Below are 15,435 nucleotides of genomic sequence, written 5' to 3' on the forward strand. Positions count from 1 at the left end.
GTGTAACAGTGCTTGCCAATGAAATATCTATTAAAAAGGCGCACTTTGATATGCAAAATAATAATAATAAATAAATAAATAATGTAAAAAATCATTACCAAATTTTCACATATTAATAAAATTCTATTTTTTAGAATTTAGAAATTATAGTGGCCGCATGTCATGGCCTCCTTTCGGTGGTGGAAGATGGGAAGATATTTTAGGAATTTTCATTTTAAATCCAAATCTAAATCTAAAAATAAAAATAAGAGCAGTGACTATTATAAACAGTATTTTTAAAATTTTCAATATATATATTATTAAAGGTGATAATGAAAATATCCAAGAATATGTAAGCCTTTATTTCTTATTAATAAAAAAAATGAATTTTTGATATTTTAATATAAGAAATAACTAAAATTTACACACTAGTTATAGTAAATAAAATCCAAATCTAAAGATTAAAAAAAATGAAAAGCAATGAAAAAATATATTAATAAGTTGTGATAATAAAAATTTAGCTAATGACGATTTGATCTATAAATACGGAATTTTATACATAAGATGTTTTAAACTATGAAAACAGTTTTTGAATTTCAACTGACGTCCTTAATATGTGATTTATTTAAATTTATCTAAAAACAAATTAAAAATTTAATATCTTGAAATTTTATTTTGTTATAACAAAAATCTCCGATTACTGATGAATAATTTAACTTATTCATCATTTCTACCATCTTAATAATTTTTTTATTAGAAAATAAAGAAAAGAAATCTTCTAAAAATATTTTTGCTTGATTTAATGTTGAAATTTTTGAGAATTTTCTCCCCTTTTTAATGTACACAATATTATCATTATATATTTATATCTAATAATATTTAATTGCAACAGCTGTACTTACAAGTGATTTTAATATAATATATATATATATATATATATATATTAAAATGAATGGTTGAGAAAGGTCAAAAGGAAGAGTCCAAACGTAAAGAGAGCCAAATTCCAAGAACCAGCTATCTATCTCTTTCCTTATTTTTTAATAATTATTTATAATATAAATATATAGATTTTAAATTTTATGTGCCGTTAATTAAAATTATTTCATGATTAAATATTAAATAGTAAATTTGCATCACATTCAAGTTGTCTCTTCTTTCTATATTTGACTCTTTAAGAAACCCAATAATTATTGATCATAATAATTTTGACATTAAGTATATTAGTTTAATATTTGTTGTTTTTATCGTCTTGGTTATTTTATTCATATTTATTCAAGTTTTGTTTTAAATGATGACATAAAAAAACACATAAAGTTTTTCTAGGCATGATAATTATCAGAGTTATATATATATGCACCAATGTAAGGTTTTTTTAATAAAAATATTTATCGGTTTAAAAGATATAGCAAGATTGGGATTAGTGAAAGTAAAATTTGCATTAAAATCACATAATTTGATAATTTAGTTAAAAAAAATATAGTGAATAATAATTAAATTTACAATTAATTAGATTATTTTATTTGTTTTGGTTATGCCGAACTAATTTATTTGACGAAGGATAATATATATATATATATATATATAGTTAAGTATCCACGTGAAATTAATGAAAATTGTTTTCAACTAAAGTTAAGAGGACACAAACAAAATGATTTTTTTATAAATAAAAACAACATTGATTCTAATAACCAATAAAATTTACAAAAAAGAAAAAATCTTTCAAATAAAAATTATTAGTTAAAATTTGATTCAAGAGGATAATCAAAGTGATTCAAGTTTCTTTTATATTTCACTTTCAACTAGTTTAAACTTTGTGGTGGATAAGTATAAAATAATTATGTATAATTAAATTTTTTAAAAAACTTAATATTCCGTCCAACTTAAAATGGATGTCCTATTTTAACCACTAAATTATAAAGATAATTATTAAAAACAACAAAAATCCATACATAACAACTTTATCTACGTCCATAAATATTTATACAGTGCAACGCACAAATATTAAATATAATGAAGATACCAACATATAAATGCATTCTCGGCCATTTATTCAACATCTAAACAATACTTACACAATTTTAACTATTAAATCCAATTTACATCCCTTTTCCTAAAAAAAAATTAATAAATAAAAAACACAAATACATTTTAAATATTATTAGAAAAATCATTCATATCATCTCTCTAATTTTCATTACTTTATCAAAAACTCAGATTATTTCATATATCTCCAAAAATCTTTGCTAAGACACCATAATAAAACTTTTATTTTTCAGATCGCTTTTATCGAAATACCTCCCCACGATTTTTAAATAAAACACAAAATAATATACAACAACCAAGATATTAAATACAACAACAACAAATATTAAATAAAAACTTACATTTTAAAATAAAAATTTCAGTAGCTACATAAATACATCATATTAAATAAAATAATATAATTAATAAACGAGGAAAGACAACAAAATTAGATTTTTAAATAAAAATAAATCGACGCAGTAAAGAAACTACAGAGATAAATCAGTAATATAAGAGAGACTATTGTAGATATTTGAAAAATTATAAAAACTAATAAATAAAATTATTATTATTATATTATTGTTTATCTCCCATTTCTTCGGCGTTTTGTTTATCACTCCTCTTATATTCTATCACTAAAAATTTTTCCTACCAATGTTCTACATGAACGTCCTTAATTGATTTTTAATTCAGCATGATAATATTAACAACTTCATAAATGACAGACTATTTCCATTAAATTTTCTTATATATATAAATATTTAAATTCAAAATCATTATTTATTTAATATATATATATATATATATAAAAGAATCTAGAAAAGTACAAAGGTGGATTAGAACCCAGAAAAGACTGAGCCGGCCAACAGCTTTTATCATCCAGCAACAACACGTGTTTCTTTTTGACGCGTTCATTCAACCAAAAACGCACCCTCTTTTCTCTGTCTCTCTCTCTCTCTCTCCTTCTCTTTCCTTCTTCTTTCCCACCTCCTCCTCCTCTTTCATTCCCCCACATCTCTCTTTATATATATACGCATTCTACCTTTGTACTCACATCACCCTTAAAATTAAGAAGAAGAAGAAGAAGAAGAGCAACCCAAACTCTCTTCTTGTTCTTCTTCTGCATCTTAATCATCTCACACCTTTACTTTTTCTTTTCCTTTCTTTCATAACTATCAAAACTTAATCTCATGGCTCGCTCTCTTCTCCTCAAGAACCTCTTCACCACCTTCTCCAGGTATTCCATATATTTCTCTCTCTATTATTTTTGTGATTAATAAGTTAATATTAAGTGTATAATAATAATAATAATAATTAATTAATTAATTAATGTTTGTAGGAGAGGATACTCAGGGATGGCAAGTGAAGTAGAGAGGAAAGGGAAGGTGATGGAGGAGAAGGTGGTGATGATGAATAGAGAAGGAAGTGGTGGAGTTGGAGGTGGAGGGGCGGTGGAGGAGAGTTGGGTGCCGGATCCGGTGACTGGGTTTTACCGGCCGGCGAATAGGTTGGTGGAGATGGATGCTGCTGAGCTCCGTCAGATGCTTCTTTCTCATAAGTACTCTTCTCGTGTCTAAATTTAATTAGTACTAATACTAATATTATTATTATTATTAAATAATTAGAGTGATTTATTAGAGGGGGTGTGTGTGAGAGAGAGAGAGAGAGAGAGAGAGAGAGATCTATGTTATCAGTTAATCCAGTGTCTTGTTTGGATTAATTAATTATGATTTTAAGTATGTTTTACTTTGTTTGTCTTTTACTAATGAAGTTATCTATGAATTTCTTCTTCTTTTTATTTATTTATTAATTTTTGGGTAGCTTTGTAAGCGCTGGATTTTTAAGGCCTAAGGCTAAACAAAACTTGATGGAGATTCACAAATTAATTGATTAATTAATTAAAATTACCATTCTAAATTACATCAGTCATGTAAAGGTTTTTAGAGAAACTAATAGGATTTGATGAGTAGTGAATTTTTTTTTCTTATATGAATTTTGTTACTTTATCAAAGAGAATTTAGGGATCAGAGACCCAAAAAAACCCAAAAGTAAAGAATTATTCATAATAAATACAGAAGCTTGTATGGCGTTATATGTGAAGAAAAATTATAGTTTATACAGAAATGGTGGGCTATGTAATTGAGAGGTGTCAAGATCAAATTTTTTATATTTATGTGAAGATTAATTCTTGTTCTACTCTTCAAAATTATATATTTATATATTTATATAAAAAATAATTCTTGTTCTACTCGTCAAAATTATATAATAAGAGGTTTATTTTTAAAATAAAAGTTCTGTGTGCGAAATAACTTTCGATGATCATCAGACGCACATTTTTACATTTTTACGGACGCTTATATATTAGTTGTTCGTTCATACACCAGTCCTTATATCGATTCGTATATCAAGTGGTGGGAACAATAACTCAACAATGATTTTTCTATCATCTGATTTTTATGATTTTAACCCCTATCCCCTGAAAAAAATTGTTTATTATTTTTTATTATTTTTACACGCTCTGCGAACATTCGGCAACGGCAAGACGTTGAATGTTTAACATGTCAAAATGGTACTGTTGACATAAATGATCATCTTTTTAAAAAAATAATTTGAATTGTCCTATACCTAAACAGCAAAACACTGTGTACAGGCTTGAAATATCTTTGCTAAGTTTGATTTATAGTTCTTTTTATTAGAATGAAATCAAGGCAAAAGAAATTATATATATATATTAACGGTTTTTGAGTCAATTAGTATCGGGTCGTGTTCGTTTTAAAGAAAATCAAAAAATCCACGATCGAGCGTTGGCGCTTCTACTCCATGTCATTACTTTATCCCGGATTTTGCATCCTTCTAAAAAAAAAAACTCAATGAAAAATCTTCAAGTTTTCATCCAAGTACCAAACAATTTGTTGAAATGACTGAAGAAAAAGTACTAGAGAAGATGCCTCAACAACTCAATAATAACAATCAATCAATCAATCAGTGAAATTATCCCAACAATTAGATTTGAGATAGACCTTGTTGTTTCATATCTAAAATCAAATTTCAGTTAAGAGATTCCTGCTGCTGGAGATCACTAAAAGATTGTGATATGTCACAAAAATAACAAACATCAACTAAATGCAGGCCCTCAGAAAATATAAGTAATGGGACAATTAATATAGAAAAGAGAATGCCATAAACTGCAACCTTGAATCAATAATAACTCAGAAAAAGACAATAAATCAATAATTGTGAGCTCTTTCATGACTGATACAAAAATCTTTTAAGAAAGAAGCAAGAAAAGATTAATCAGAAATATACACCCAACAAAAGTAGTGGTTGTATGTATTGAGAAATTATCAATCCTTCATGAAAAGCATAATACAGGTGCCAATTAAGCAAGTGGATAACATTATATAAATGATTCACATTAATATAGTTTAGCAGATTTTAAGCATGTAGAATTTTAAAGTCAAATAAATTCTTCAATTTGACTAAATGGTAATTAGCTTTGATACATGGCAATTGCATTCATTAGCTTCTTCCTAAACTTGCATTTAGAACTAACAACAAAAGATAAACATGAGATCAGTTATTGATGGAAACTACTGCAAGTTGTTGATTCACATATGGAATTAACATGACTGAAAATATTTAATTGTGCAAGTCAGGTACATCTATAAGAAAATATATATATACGGAAAGATTAATGCCCATGTGACATTACAGGAAGTCAGATGTGGTTGTATGTCTTGAAAAATTATCAGTCCTTCATTTGATCTCAATAAAGGTACCAAGTGGGCAAGAGGATAACATTGTACATATGATTGTTGAACTAATATTCATGACCACATAAATTTTAGCCTATTTTGAGTACAACTTCATCCCTACTATGAGTACAACTTCATGTAATTTGGAAGACTTTGTAGAAATATATAGTCAAGTTTTGATAATGTAACTAAAAAAAAAATAACATGTTTAATACCTGAATTCTTAGATCTTCTCCACTGGAGGTACCTGCATAAATCCTTGCAATTATACTTACAATTGAAGATGATTGACAGGCAAGACACTATATTTTTACAAACGTACATATATTAAATGAAGCCAAATGAGTTATACTTTGAGATTATGAAGACAAACAGCAGAATAATAATAATAATAATAACAACAACAACAACAACAACAACAACAACAACAACAACAACAACAATGGCTAATAGGATTGTCAAGGAACCACACCTATCATTTACTTGAGACATCATGAGAGGAAGCAGGGAGGATTTGCAGAAAAGAAAGCAAAAGAAAGAAAGGACATGCATAAAGCTGTAAAAAGTTCCAATTGAAAAATAGAAGCATAAAAAGAAGTTACACATTAAGAAATCAGAAATAGGAAATGTTCATAGCTTATAATTAGAGCACAGACACCTACTTTAAAGCGGTGTCAGTTGATGGATTTAAAGTCAGTCCCATCCTCTGAAACATCAAGAGAACGAGTCTGAAGTGAATAAAAATAATGCTCAACAACTACAACAACAAAAATGAAAGAAGTAAAGAGCATACTTCCAAGCAATTTTAGCAAAGCTTAATTGTAGATTTGAACTTACTTGATAACCATATTTGATTCTGAAAAACATATAAATCATAAATACAAAATATGAAAACTAACAAACTCCAGACAAGGATGAAGTTGAAGAAAGAATGTGTGATTACCCCCACAAAATTGGCAACGTACCCAAAACGAAGTCCCATGTGAAGCAAGTTCAATGAAATCAGAATGAATGCATCTATAATGACAGTTTCAGGCCCCTGCAATGCCACTATCTTACAAGTCCAATAAATAAAGCATCTGCAGTAATAATTAGAAGCTGATGGTCATAAAAAAATTATAATGGCTAGCATCAAAGAGGGGCGTGCTAATATATGAGCCAGCTAACCATATTACTCATACACTCAAGCAAACATAAGCCACAATTGATGCACATGTCCCATAACCATTAATGCAGCATTAGCAATGAGATATCACCAAGATGGCAAGCATCAATTACAATGCATATGCAGATACCACAAAAGCAAACCAATGACGGGATTCAGTTCTTCACCGAGATGAGACAACAAAGGGTCACAAATAAAGATGCTGCAGAAAAAACATTGAGGAAAAGTCAAACACTAGATAGCCCGTGCCATGCATTATACAAAAGTCTTATTAGTGTTGAGCACCATCTTCCTTTTGAAATCATGACAATGACAACAAAAGTGAGTGCCAAAAATTTCATCCTCATATACCATTTCAGTAGTCTCCACCTGCTGTTAAACTATTAGACAAAACTTTGTAGACATATACCACCAAGTTCGCACTATATATAATAACCATGACTTTATTAAAACAGCCACCTTCTTTTAATTTGTAGACCAACATCCTCAATCCTTTAATTTCTTTTCATACACTGCAGTAAATTAAGTACGGATATCTTTATCCAATCCTTCGGCTTTATAACATCACTGAACAAACTTTATCCAGGATACAATGAGAAGTAATACAAAGAGACCAAGATGAAGACAAGTCAAGAAGATCCTTAGGCAAACATCAACTGTTAACTGAAGAGGAACAAATAGCAAGAAGGGCAAATCACATCAAATATGCTAAAGAAAATGAAGATACCCAAAGACAAGCACTTGGAACATACAAGCTAAGATCCACATTCAAGGATTGGATGTCAAAGGATATAACCTTTCTCATAGATTTCCAGTCAAATATCCAACTTGTGTGTCCCGTTGAAAACATGTAGAAGACTGTTCAACAAGACAAGGTTTTAGAAAAAGGGAATGAGTTATTCTGTTATAGCTAATTCCGCAGAATTGAAAATTCTCAGAATTAGCTTGCCAAAATCTCCGGTTCAAGAGACAGCTTTTTGAACTTGAGAATACAAACAGATCCACGACAAGATCCAGATAACATCTCATTATCAATCTTCACTAACATTGATTATTAGTCTTTGACTGACAAAAATTGCCGTAGAAGGGAAAGCAACTACTTCTGAAACTTCATTCAATAATTCTAGTTTTTTTCTAAAAAATGTGAACAGAACACGGTAATAGACCTTTAGCCAAGACCCCTAAATCAACCAAAATACTTTATTTTCATATCAAAGGATATATTTATTCTATCTATCAAAAAGATTAACTTATCCTTTGAAATTCTAGAAGAACAATTTAATCCAATTCAAAAATATAATGTTCTAATTAATTTTATAATGCTGACTCAATACATCTAATGAAAAGCATTATGAAGCTAACACAACCCAACACCAAAATCCAAATGAGACAACAAACAAATGGCCGAGGGCAAAGAATTACAGCATTAATTAACGTCAGCTCTGATTTGAGCAAATTTATACACTTAACCAAATACAGGAAAACAGGACCAGGATGAATTAGTCATCGACAGAATAAAATGTTGGATTTTACAGTGGTCAGAGTTGGAAACTACATAAGAAATGTGTCCTAACAGAAGTAATAGGTTTATAACCAATACCCCCACAAGAAAATTAATATTTAAAATGATCTGTAGGCAACTAAAACTAATTGTGATTGAGCAAATAAATTCCTGTACCTCTTGCAATTTTAAGCAAGTTTCACAAGAAAATAATAATGAACAAGGCACATGAAACAGAGAGCGTTGTCGATGGTCTATGCTCTTAACCTCACCCAAAGATCAATTTTCAGAATTGAGCTATCTTTCTTGCCTAGAAGGAAGTATTTCACTCTCCGGAACATAGTGAGTAGACAACAGAGATTCACAGTTCACTTCATTTCTCCCCTACACTCTAATAGATGCAGAGGAAAAGATATGAATGGATCAAGACAGGAAAGAATAACAAAAAGTGGAAAATATTGAATAAAAAAGGAGTAGATTTTTCATAATCCAAGCAACATATCTATATACTCAGTTAAACAAAAGCATCACTGAGAGAGAATCGATCTCACCAAACTATGCAAAAAGACTTCAAATTGAAACAAACAAAAGAAACCAAAGAAAGTACTGAAGCACAAAACATCACATTCTAATTTCAAGCTCCCTATCCAATCCCTAACATCAAAATCAAATAATTCAACTTCCACCAAGATCCAAACTTCACCTACATCACAAATTGATCCCATACAAGCTCAATCCATAGCAGTAAACATTTTTCATTAAAAAAAAAACAAGACTTTTTCTCAAATTTATCACCCACAAAAAAAAAAAAAGTGATGCTCTTCATTCAAAGCAAAAAAACTCAGCAAAAACTAAAAATAAGATAAAATTAGCAACTAAGGGTAACCACGTACTATAGAAACAAATCACAAAAAGTCCAGCAAAAATTATAATATACCATAGTACCGAAGGTCCCAAGTAGAAGTTTTCACTGATTAGTAATAACTGAAACCCTAAAAACATCCATTTATTGATTTCAAAAGAAGATTACCATCCCCACATGAAGAAGAAACTCATCAAGCGGGCACCCTCAGCTTGATCCTCGCACCATCGCCAGCACCACCAACACAATCAAACCCACACCCGCATTGCGGGCTCTCAAAGAAGTTATCCTCGGTGAAGTCAGCAGACGCGATCCCAACAGAGAACTCAAGAACGCCGTCTCTGTGCACGACCTCAATGATGTTGATCCAAAGGAACAAGATCTTCACGCTGACGCCCTTGAGATTGTAAAGGCGGTTAGTGGAGATGGTGCCGGAGATGGTGGCCTGGTAGCGGAGCTGGTAAGAGTTTTTAATGGAGAAGCTACATTCGCCGCCGAGGTACGCCGAGAACTCGCCGGAGGAGGAGTCAAGGTCGTAGCCGGTGGCGCCCTTGGGGAGGAGGCCGACGGGGAAGCCGTAGGACTGGAGAACATCGTAGGCCGATGGTTTGGAGACGTCGGCGAGCGGTGAGCTCACCGCGGAGGAGGAGAAGCACACGAGAAGAAGAAGAAGAAGAAGAAGAAGAAGAAGAAGGAGAGATGAAGCCATGAGTTTTTGGTTTTCACTCTAAGCTTGGTCTTCGTTTCGTCTTATAAACGGAACGCACACGTGGCGAGATATTATTGGATGAGGAGAATGTGAGTGGTGATCTCGAGGGGAAGGAGCGGTGGAGAGAGTGCCACGTGGAAAGAGAAGATGTGATGGAAATGAGTTTGAGAGGTTGTTGTAGAGTAGTGGTGAGATTTTGTTATTTTCTTGTATGAAAAGTCATGTCAAATAAAAAATAAATAAATATTTATTGTGGTACAATAATTAATGAAGGTTGTCCATGTTAATTATTTAAATATTAAATGGTTTGGTTTCCAATGACCAAATACTTTTATAAACTTAATTATAAAAATATTTAACTTGATCACTAAGAATGAATTATCAAACACAAAATTTCTATATAAATTTGTATGAAATCATATACTACTCTAAATTTTTTTTTTTTTAGCTCTCCTCCGATTTTTTTTTTATTTGTCACTTAAAATTTTTATATAATATTAAATAATTTTTTCTAAATTTATTTTTTAATATAATATATTTATATAATTTTTAGTAAATCACAAGTAAATATTAAATTATACATTACACTAATGAAGTTTTAAATAGAAAAAAATTAAAAAATAACAAAAAATTTTATAAAATATAGATGATCAAATAATTTTAACTAACTTTTCCTTAATCGATATGAATTAAATAAATATGACAAGTAAAAAAGAATGAAAAGAGTATTAAACAAATATCAGACAAACAACACAAAACTTTCGGAAATGGCATAAATTTACTGAGTTTAGAGATCTTCCTATCAGAAATACACACAAGTACCTTCTCTACATATTCTTGTAATCAAGAATATGATCAAGAATAATTAAATAAATTTGGTTATTGTTCAGAGATTAATTGTGAACTTTCAAGATATATGTTCTAATCCTAAGAAGTAAAATGAAACATTAATGTATAATTTATCAGATCTAAATGAAACTTCATCCTAATACTCCAGCATATTTACGAGATGAGTCTCTTGAACATAGATTACAACAGAGCTAGCTGAAAATAGAATTCATACAGTGATTCCGAGTCAAAAAGCTGGTGATTCACAAACTTCATCCTAATTGTGTTTCTCAATAATCCACTTTAAAAGAACAAATCAATTTAATCAAACTCAAACAGAGGAATTAATAAAAGGTATCTGCTTAATAAGTATTAACAGACATACCTTTAAGTGAATCAAAACTGGTTTCTTCAATCTATTCAAGTTATAACTATAGCATTAATATCCTTCTGGCTTTGATATGATTGATCTTCAGTTTACTTAACAAACAGTTACTACTGGTTATACTTCTGAAAATTATTCATAGAAGACAGTTATATTTCCTAACTTTCTACAATTTATCCATTTGAATGATACATTGATATCCCCTAACTCAAGCCTAATTTCAGGTCAACCACGGTAACTCGCGTTGTCGAGTTATATAATTTACAATATTCAAAAGAATGCTAATAGAAGCCAAAATAGATATAAAAGAATATGAAAAAAAATGAAGAACAAAGCATGCTGTTTTAAGAACTAAAATGAAGGTAACCATTAATCAAAGAGAATGACCAGAAACAATGTGAACAAATGCATAACATTTTTAATGGAACTATGAAAAAGTTTTACAATTTTGCTATGAACAACAGAAAATACAGAACTGGATTGAATTTAATAAACAAGTAACTAAAAAACACATGCATACAGAACACAAAATATATGATCAATAGAATATAACCCACAACAAAGGAATGAATGGAAGTGAGGAAGTATTGTTACCACTCTAACTAAAAAATAAATTAAAACACAATGTAAACAACAAGAACATCACAACAAACAAAAAAGAAAAGGGATATGATATCTCTTACATAAATTGAAGCAACCAGCTCAGCTCAGCTCACATCCCTGAGTCTCTTTATCAATGCATCCAATGATTTCTTCTTTGGGTTTTGCCTCGCACCTCTAGTGCCAAAAGTCCCAAAGAGCCGATCTGAAGAGTCCCTAAATTTCTCTGATATTGTCACTACTTTCTTATAATCCAACTTGTTATAATTCTTCTCACGAATAACCGGATTCATGAAATTCTCCGGGTTATTGCTCATTAACAAATTCACCAACTGCCTTGCTTCTGTCAAAGCCTGCTTCAAGTCATTCCCTCCCATATCTTCAGAATCAGCAAACAAATAAGCTTGGCTTTCGGCAAAGGACTCAAACAATCTAAGATCAGCATCCATGCCAGTAACAGCATTGCCATTGAATCTCTTAACTGAATCACTAAGCAAAAGCCCCACAATCTTCTCAGAGATGTGAGCAAGGACTCCCTGCAAAACCCTTCTAAGCACCTGCACAGGCAGAATTTGCTGCGCAGTTGAAACCAATGTCTCTAAGTATATGATCAGCTCATTGGCATACTCATTTCCACTGAGTGGCGGCTCATCAGCCATCCAGGCAATAGTATCCGAATTAAGCATAAATTCGTCAATCTTGCCTCGAAGAAGAGTCAGCAAGAGCCCTTCCACAGCATCACGAGACTTCTTGAGTGGAAACTCCCTCCTGCCCCTCTCGGCAATCCTCAAAGGGATGCCCGAGAGCTGAGCAGCATGCCGGAAAAAGAAGTCACAAGCACGCTCCATAACGGCCATATTTGCAGCCACCTGCATTGCCTGTGAGACGCCGAGTGAAGACGACACAACAAGCTTCAACAATGCACCATCCAAGACATCCCCGAGAAGACGGTCAAGATACTTCTTCACAAGAGCATAGAAATCCAGCTGCCCACCGTGAGACATGAAGCTCACTGAGTCCTCGATGAAAGACCTCACGATGCGGCAGCAATCAGGCACGGTGGAGGAGAATGGAGCGACGTAAGGGAACGCCGGGACAATGTCTGAAGTTTGGATCTGGAAAGATAGGACATTCATGGAATACTCGTACTCCTTCTTCATGAGCATAGGCTCGAATTTATCTGCGGCTATGGCTTCAGCGATGAGCTTGCGGCAGTCTGAGAGAAGGAGTTCGTGGTACTTGTCGCGGTGTTTGGCGAGGACCTCGAGAAGGGGGTCGACGATGTAGTGGTATCGCCGGAGAGTGACACCGAGAAGACTGACATAGTCCTTGATGAGAAGCAAATGATTGGCGGTTTGCATTCGAGAGAACTGGTCCTCGAGAACGGAGACCATCTTGGCGACGGCGGTCTCCCAGAGAGCATCGACGTCGGCGCGGGAGACTAGGCCTCCGCTGGTGCGGAGGATCTTGTCTTCAACGATGAAGAAGCCCGCGATCTGGGCGAAGAACGTCTGGTGGGATTCGAGGAAGGGAGTCATCGACGAGACCTGGAAGTCCGAGGTGAGCTGGAGCTTGCGGTTCTCGAAGTAATACTTCTTGAATCGATCGCCGAGGCGGAGGGTTTGGTGGATGTGGAAAGCGCGGTAGAGAGGCGTGAGATCGACGACGACCTCGGATGACGAGGAGAGATCGTCGTCGTCATCGGGGAGGAGAGTGTAGGAGCAGGAGGAACGAACCAAAGCGGAGCGGGATTGCTCCTCAGCAAGGCGTTGCTTGGCGCGGAGATCCTCGTCGCGTTGGCGCGCGGCAGAGGCGCGACCGATGGCGAGCTGGCCGAGACCGCGAGCGGCGACGCGGATCTGGACCATCCAATCAGAGAAGGCACGAGTGGCGGCACGCTCAGCGTAGGCACGGATCGCCGGGATCCGGCGATGCAGCATGCGTTGGAGCGTCGAGGAGGGGATCAGATGGAGAAGATCGCGCTCGAGCTCGTCGATGGCGCGGAGAGCAGGGTAGAGGTTGCCAGAGGAGAGATGGGAGTTGGCTTTAGAGCAAAGAGAGAGAGCGCGGATGCAGAGACGAGTAGAAGAAAGGGCGGCGGAGAGGTTCGACGAGATGCGGCGAGCTTCGATGTATGCATCAAGAGAGGAAAGCAAAGGACCAGCAACGGATTGAAGGACGTGATCGGAGTCAGAGATGGAGGTCTTGAGGGAGTCGACGGCGGAGAGAAGGGAGCGGAGATTGTCGACGGCGGCGATGAAGTCGTGGAAGTGAGAGCGGCAAAGGTCCTGGATCTCGGAGTCTTTGGAGCGGGAGAAGGTGCGGAGGGAGTGGAGGAGGGTGTCAGGGCGGCCGGCGGCGAAGGCGCGGCGGACGAAGGGGGCGAGATCGTCGCCATTAGAGATGGCGGTGGAGAGGAGGATGAGGTCTTGCTTCTCGGGATCCGGCGAGAGGTCAGGGACGAGCTTTTGCCGCATCGCCGCTGGTAACGGGACGTAACGGAACGGGACGGGAAGTAAACGGAACGGAAAGGAAGGAAACGGAGATATAGGGGGAGAAGTGGGAGCGAGAGAAGAGGAGAGGACTTGATAGATAGAGGACTATGGGTTATCGGGTTTGGGGTATTTGGATCCGATATTGCGGATTCGGGTCGGAGATTGAGGATCCGGATCCGGAATAGAGGTAAGTGGAGTATGGATTTTCGGGTTTGGAGTGTTTGGATCCGATATTGCGGATTCGGGTGGGAGATTGAGGATCCGAATCCGGATTTGGATTTAGACATGTGTGGTCTGGAAGTCAGGAATCCGGGTTGGAAGTTGGGAAGTTGGTGGGAAGTGGGGAGAAGGAAGTGGGGGGTTGTTAATGGTGGGTTAATAACTAATTAGTGTTTTTTTATGAATTAATATTATTTAAATTAAAATTTTGGTAACTCGGATAAAAATCTCATTATAATAAAATAATAAAATTTTAAAAAAAATTATTCTGAATTTTTATTTATAATCAAACGTCTCTTAAAAATTGGAAAAAGGAGAAAATGCGGGAAATGAAGGAAGTGGAGGAAGTGGGAAGAGTTTATTATTTTTGTTGAATGTTAAACAAAATAAAATGATAATAAGAATAATAATAATAATAATAATAATAATAATAATAATAATAATAATAATAATAACTTTTGTATCTTGTTAACAAAATTATTCATAATTTTTGTCTTATTAAATCCATGCAAAAGATAAGCATATTTTACTTTTAATTACTTTTATTTTTTTTTATGTATGGTATAATTTTTTATAATCAAATATGGACTCCGCCACTATTTTCATAAAGTTTTGAACTATAAACCTTTCATATTTTCCATAAATTAAGTACTAAACAAATATATGATATGATAAAGCTATTATTGCTTTTGTTCTGTTCCAATAAAAAAAAACCCAAATATCAAAAAATATGAAAATATAAAATAAATTTAACAAAAAAACAAAATAAATATATATAACTATTTTTACATATATATTTGAATATAACAAAAAACTTCATAAATCTATTCTTGAAATGATATTTTAAAATCTCAAACATAAGAAAATTATTATTATTATTATTATTATTATTATTTCTTCTACAAATATCTATTA

At 33.6% G+C, this 15,435-nt stretch overlaps 3 protein-coding genes across 3 annotated transcripts; 1 reads left to right on the forward strand and 2 right to left on the reverse strand.

Annotated features, from left to right (window-relative positions):
- The first annotated feature begins 2,991 nt into the window (after nt 1-2,991).
- Nucleotides 2,992-3,771, forward strand: LOC120260681 (late embryogenesis abundant protein Lea5-like). Its single transcript, XM_039268220.1, has 2 exons — nt 2,992-3,238; nt 3,341-3,771. Exons 1-2 carry the CDS (start codon nt 3,192-3,194, stop codon nt 3,576-3,578), a joined length of 285 nt encoding a protein of 94 aa, XP_039124154.1. The 5' UTR covers nt 2,992-3,191; the 3' UTR covers nt 3,579-3,771.
- Nucleotides 3,772-9,443: 5,672 nt separating this feature from the next.
- LOC120261772 lies at nt 9,444-10,002 on the reverse strand. The gene has a single exon (XM_039269756.1). It carries the CDS (start codon nt 9,991-9,993, stop codon nt 9,478-9,480), a length of 516 nt encoding a protein of 171 aa, XP_039125690.1. The 5' UTR covers nt 9,994-10,002; the 3' UTR covers nt 9,444-9,477.
- A 1,721-nt stretch (nt 10,003-11,723) lies between these two features.
- On the reverse strand, nt 11,724-14,389 carry LOC120261560 (exocyst complex component SEC15B). The gene has a single exon (XM_039269494.1). The coding sequence runs from the start codon at nt 14,281-14,283 to the stop codon at nt 11,914-11,916; it is 2,370 nt and encodes a 789-aa protein (XP_039125428.1). The 5' UTR covers nt 14,284-14,389; the 3' UTR covers nt 11,724-11,913.
- Nucleotides 14,390-15,435: the final 1,046 nt, after the last annotated feature.

This window comes from Dioscorea cayenensis, chromosome 5, assembly GCF_009730915.1.
Source record: "Dioscorea cayenensis subsp. rotundata cultivar TDr96_F1 chromosome 5, TDr96_F1_v2_PseudoChromosome.rev07_lg8_w22 25.fasta, whole genome shotgun sequence".
Classification (NCBI taxonomy): Eukaryota; Viridiplantae; Streptophyta; class Magnoliopsida; order Dioscoreales; family Dioscoreaceae; genus Dioscorea; species Dioscorea cayenensis.

What these genes read in the sequence shown, in the direction of transcription:
- LOC120260681 (XM_039268220.1), top strand. Translation starts at nt 3,192, where the DNA reads ATGGCTCGCTCTCTTCTCCTCAAGAACCTCTTCACCACCTTCTCCAG. An exon ending in CTCTTCACCACCTTCTCCAG is followed by an intron (nt 3,239 to 3,340) that starts GTATTCCATATA and finishes TAATGTTTGTAG; the next exon opens with GAGAGGATACTCAGGGATGG.
- LOC120261772 (XM_039269756.1), bottom strand. Translation starts at nt 9,993, where the DNA reads ATGGCTTCATCTCTCCTTCTTCTTCTTCTTCTTCTTCTTCTTCTTCTT.
- LOC120261560 (XM_039269494.1), bottom strand. Translation starts at nt 14,283, where the DNA reads ATGCGGCAAAAGCTCGTCCCTGACCTCTCGCCGGATCCCGAGAAGCAA.